Source organism: Hypomesus nipponensis, chromosome 10, assembly GCF_054491055.1.
Source record: "Hypomesus nipponensis isolate SF chromosome 10, ASM5449105v1, whole genome shotgun sequence".
NCBI classification, from domain to species: Eukaryota; Metazoa; Chordata; class Actinopteri; order Osmeriformes; family Osmeridae; genus Hypomesus; species Hypomesus nipponensis.
The window spans coordinates 11,838,934-11,843,119 of record NC_140370.1 but is presented as its reverse complement, the minus strand read 5'-3'; the positions used below and the strand labels follow the sequence as shown (position 1 = coordinate 11,843,119).

Sequence of the window (4,186 nt, the reverse complement as noted above, 5' to 3'; positions counted from 1 at the left end):
GAAGAGAAACTTTCTCTTAAATCTTACCAATTTACATCTCATCGTAAAACCCCATCGTGTTAAACCCTAACTGCGTATTTTAAGTGTCCTGGTGTTTGGGTATGAAACTGTTCCATATGGCAGTATCTGGGGACACCAAGTCTGTAGTACCAAGAGCAACAGTTCTACCATGGACACAAAGCCTCTTCTTTCACACAATCCAGTATCACATATCAGTGAAGAAGGTTGGTCTATTTAGGATAGTCTTAATTTTCATCTTCTACACTATCAAGCAGCGTACTACATCATAGATCAACCAGGAGGTCATACACAACCACACTCCTGTGCTGACACTTCCTGAATTGTGTGATATCTACTGCTGTTGTCCAGGAAAGAGATATCCTTCTCATATGTGACAGGCCGACAGCAAGGATTGTATTGGACCTTGTCTCTCTTTTTGATGAGCCCAGTCCTCCTCACGTGTTCCAAAGTGATGTCGTAGTTGCGCCTACGTGCTGTACACTTGCCGCTGCAGTACCGGAACAGCAGAGTCTCATCACTGTGATAGCCCAGGCCTAGCTCACTGACAGTCAGCTCCAGCTCATGCAGGGAGCAGGGCTTTAGCCTCCTCTTAGCCCTCTTAGTCCTTCTTGCCTGACTGTCCTCCTGACTGTCATCCTGGCTGTCCTCTTGGCTGTCCTCTTGGCTGTCCTCCTGGCTGTCCTGGCGGACCTTCCTGTCCACCAGGGTCCCTATCACCTGCTGCATCTCCCCCTCTGTGAAGCTCTGCAGCAGCTTGGAGACTAGTGGGGAGGAGAGAGGAAACCAGTCAGTCATGTTCAATTATCACCTGATTTTACATGGCAAGTCTTACTTAAGGTTTGTGGCTTTAACTGACAACCTGGTTGATTTCTAAGGGAAACCACAGAACCCTGTCATTGACATGTGCAAGCAAACCATGATGTCACATAGTTCAATGTAGCATTCACTTGGTTGGCTTTTCTTGCCAATGATGTTAATATAGGAATTGTGAATAATTCTAGCCAGACGTCTCTGAACCTGTGGTTACCAAGTATAGTTCACTTTCAATAACACAATTTCTTTGTTTTTCTACCTTTCTACTTGGCAGGCCCATGAACCATGAGGTGTTCAGTGACTGTAGGTTAGTGTTAAACATAAAAAGGGAAGTTGTATAAACAAACTATGACTGCAGGCGGAGGCCCTAAGCCTGCTGTCAGTGTCCTGACAACCCTTTCACACATCACCTCGTCTGAGGACACCAGGTTGCTAAGATAGACAAAAACAGTTGATCTTACATTCTGAGAGGAGCGAGCTGATGCTATCTGTCGCTCTGGCTGCTCTGTGAAGACCACCCATCGTGGATGATGATAATGCTGATTCTGATGCTGATAATGATGAAGATGATGATGATGACGACAGAGGTGATGATAATGGAATCGCCATTGTTGGCAGTGGTGATTTTGATAATGACATTGAAGATGACGACGAGGGTGACAGGGGGTATTCTATCCTGGGTTCAAATTGTCCAGAGGAAGGCATAGTTCTAGTTAGGAAGATGGACAGGGCTGCACCACAGAGCATGAAGGCAAAAGCAGCACCTTTCCATAACTTCATCTTAGAACGTGGAGGAGCATTGAAACTCTGCCAGAAAGAGAAACAAAATGAGCTGGTTAGACACGTCAGCGCAAAGCAACATCTGTAATAATAACCATCAACCCTAGATAATAAAATGAACTATTAAATATTATACTATTATAAACTGTATTCTCCATTTTGAGTGAGGGCTTTTTTGGGTATGAAGTGATTCATCTAGAAGGATTCACTCATGTCATCTCCCTCTCATCCTTGTTTAAGACAATACAACCTCATACTTGTTACCCTCTTCATCTGTACATCCCTCTGAACTCTTTTCGACGAATCTCTCAACCTCCCATTGAGAGTTTCAGATAACTCTCCTCTTAAGTGAAGCAACATGGCATGAGAACAGCTGTCATATTGATTCTGTCTTTCAAATAAGTAGCAGTAGGCTTCTGATCTGCAAACCATACATCGCTTGTTGACAAGTAGGAATGTGGTGGGTGCAATGAGTCATAAGTCTGGGAAAAAACATGTATTTTTGCCATATGCATACCCGCAGGGCTTCTAACATGTGCTGTATGTCGCCCCCCCCCCCCCTTTCTTCATCTCAGCCATCCAAGGAACTATGCAAAGTACATGTTTCTGTCCATTCAAAAGAGTTGCATCACATTTGTCTGTCTTTTTCTTCAAATGAAAGCATTTAAAGAGGTTTCACAAGTTTGTTATTTAGTATTTTTAATTGCATTATTTTTACCCAGGCAAGTCAGACATTCCCCAGATCAGGAAATGGCAAAGTGGCAGAAGCTAAGAGCAAATCCAGACCATGCAGTCGTCCAAAGTGTTTTGCCAGACTAGATACAGTATCCAGTCAGGACTCATGTGTGCTTACGTGATTACATTCAGAGAACAATGTCAAGTGAACCGTATTTGTAGATGACTTCTAAAATCTCTCCACATAACAGGAGTGGATTGTATTTAAGACTTGCACATCATCATTCTAATCCAGTATGATATATCAAACAGTCTGTGGCTTCACAAAGTTTGGCTGCCAAAAAGAGAAATGGTTTTTATTATCGAGTCAAAACATACTAAAATGCAGGCTAAATATAAACATTCTCTTCTTCAGAGTTGGAAACTCTCACTTCATTCTCTTGAGAGAGCATCTTGACTATTAAAATTAACTTCTCAAAATGATGGTATGTCAAGATAGAAGCACACTCATTTGTATGTTTTGGGTCAGCACCAACTGGTGTAATCCTGTATTTAAGATCTCTATTTGCTTGTTCTTCAGACATGACAAATGTCTGTTAATTCTAAACTGACTGCACTAGCTATGATAGCTGCAGCAAATGGTGATATCATTGTTTTCTCGTTCTATTTCCAGCATAAGCCAAATGTAAGGACACAGCCTCAATGTCATAGTTACTTCGTAGGACCGGAATGTCCTGGAGCATGCCACCAGTTGATGTGTATATATGCATTTTAAAGATCCCTGATGGACAGGCTTGACTCAGAAGAAGTGTATTAGTAAGTGCTGCAATTATTAAAGCTTCCAGACAGTTCCAAGTAGAATGGACTGTATGCTAAACTACAGCCTACAGCATATAAAGCATGACTAATTATTATAGAAAACATTCTCCTTATGCTCCAGTGTTAGAGTATCTAATTCCCTGTATTCAACCAAACAAGCATATATTTCCTTTCTTGAGACAATTTTAGTAATGTCATAAGTGTGAAAAAACAAGCCCACAGTTTTAAAGAAACCTTGAGAAACCTTGTATTAATGACAGACCAAAATGCATGTCTGGCAATAATTGGATCATCATCAGCAGTCGTAACTGTTGGCTTGCTGTGATTGGATGACAGTGTATTTCTGTTGTTCACCCTCACATTTTAGAAAGGACTTCTGAACAGTGTGTCATTGAAAAATGACACAAAACCAAGACTGTGGTGACAGTTTTGTGAATAGGGTTGAGACATGGGGTGGCACTGAGCAGAGAATTATTGTCCTGTACGGATGTACAGTGTGTCATGATTATGAATGAAAAAGTCCTTTGTGCCAGTGAAACAGATGCTGTCCTCCAACTGATTACTTGTAACATTCATGTCTATTATTCTCTATGACACATTCCCCGGAACATCCCCATCCCCATCTCTCACATGCGTTAGTGCATTAGCAGACATTCTAGAACACACACACATTCTCAAATGCAAAATGGCAGCATCCGTTCTGTGTTTGATTACAATATACAGCACTATGTTACTGCCATTCAAATGCAAGAAGAAAATGTTACTATGTTAGAGTTGTGCTTTCCTCACATAACGTGAGATGTTCCTTGTTTGTTCCATGATCTGACAGTGCTTATTGATAACTAGTTCCTCTAGTCTAGACCAACAAAGACATGAACTCTGGTCACATGTAGCGGTATCTGGCATCATATGGTTAATATGGACCACAGACGTGCACATGCACACACACTCATTTACACAAACACAGAAACAAACACACGCAGTCACACACACGGATGCACACGCTCTTTTTCATACACAGCCAATGACACTAAACTCCTCCCAGTTGACCTCTCACCCTGTTGTGCAACCCAATGGA

At 41.8% G+C, this 4,186-nt stretch overlaps 1 protein-coding gene across 3 annotated transcripts; it reads right to left on the bottom strand.

Annotated features, from left to right (window-relative positions):
- Nucleotides 1–303: 303 nt before the first annotated feature.
- Nucleotides 304–1,638, bottom strand: LOC146271737 (neurturin-like). 3 transcript variants are annotated; one of them, XM_084708417.1, is made up of 3 exons: nucleotides 1,296–1,635; nucleotides 712–782; nucleotides 304–666 (listed from the first exon to the last, which is right to left on the bottom strand). In XM_084708417.1, the coding sequence occupies exons 1-3, from the start codon at nucleotides 1,612–1,614 to the stop codon at nucleotides 304–306; spliced, it is 753 nt and encodes a 250-aa protein (XP_084564543.1). In that variant the 5' UTR covers nucleotides 1,615–1,635. The 3 variants fall into 3 exon arrangements, with proteins under 3 accessions (XP_084564543.1, XP_084564540.1, XP_084564542.1); XM_084708414.1 differs by having other exon boundaries at nucleotides 304–782; nucleotides 1,296–1,403; nucleotides 1,506–1,614; XM_084708416.1 differs by having other exon boundaries at nucleotides 304–782; nucleotides 1,296–1,638.
- Nucleotides 1,639–4,186: the final 2,548 nt, after the last annotated feature.

What these genes read in the sequence shown, in the direction of transcription:
- LOC146271737 (XM_084708416.1), bottom strand. Translation starts at nt 1,614, where the DNA reads ATGAAGTTATGGAAAGGTGCTGCTTTTGCCTTCATGCTCTGTGGTGCA. An exon ending in CAGCTCGCTCCTCTCAGAAT is followed by an intron (nt 783 to 1,295) that starts GTAAGATCAACT and finishes CCTCCCCACTAG; the next exon opens with TCTCCAAGCTGCTGCAGAGC.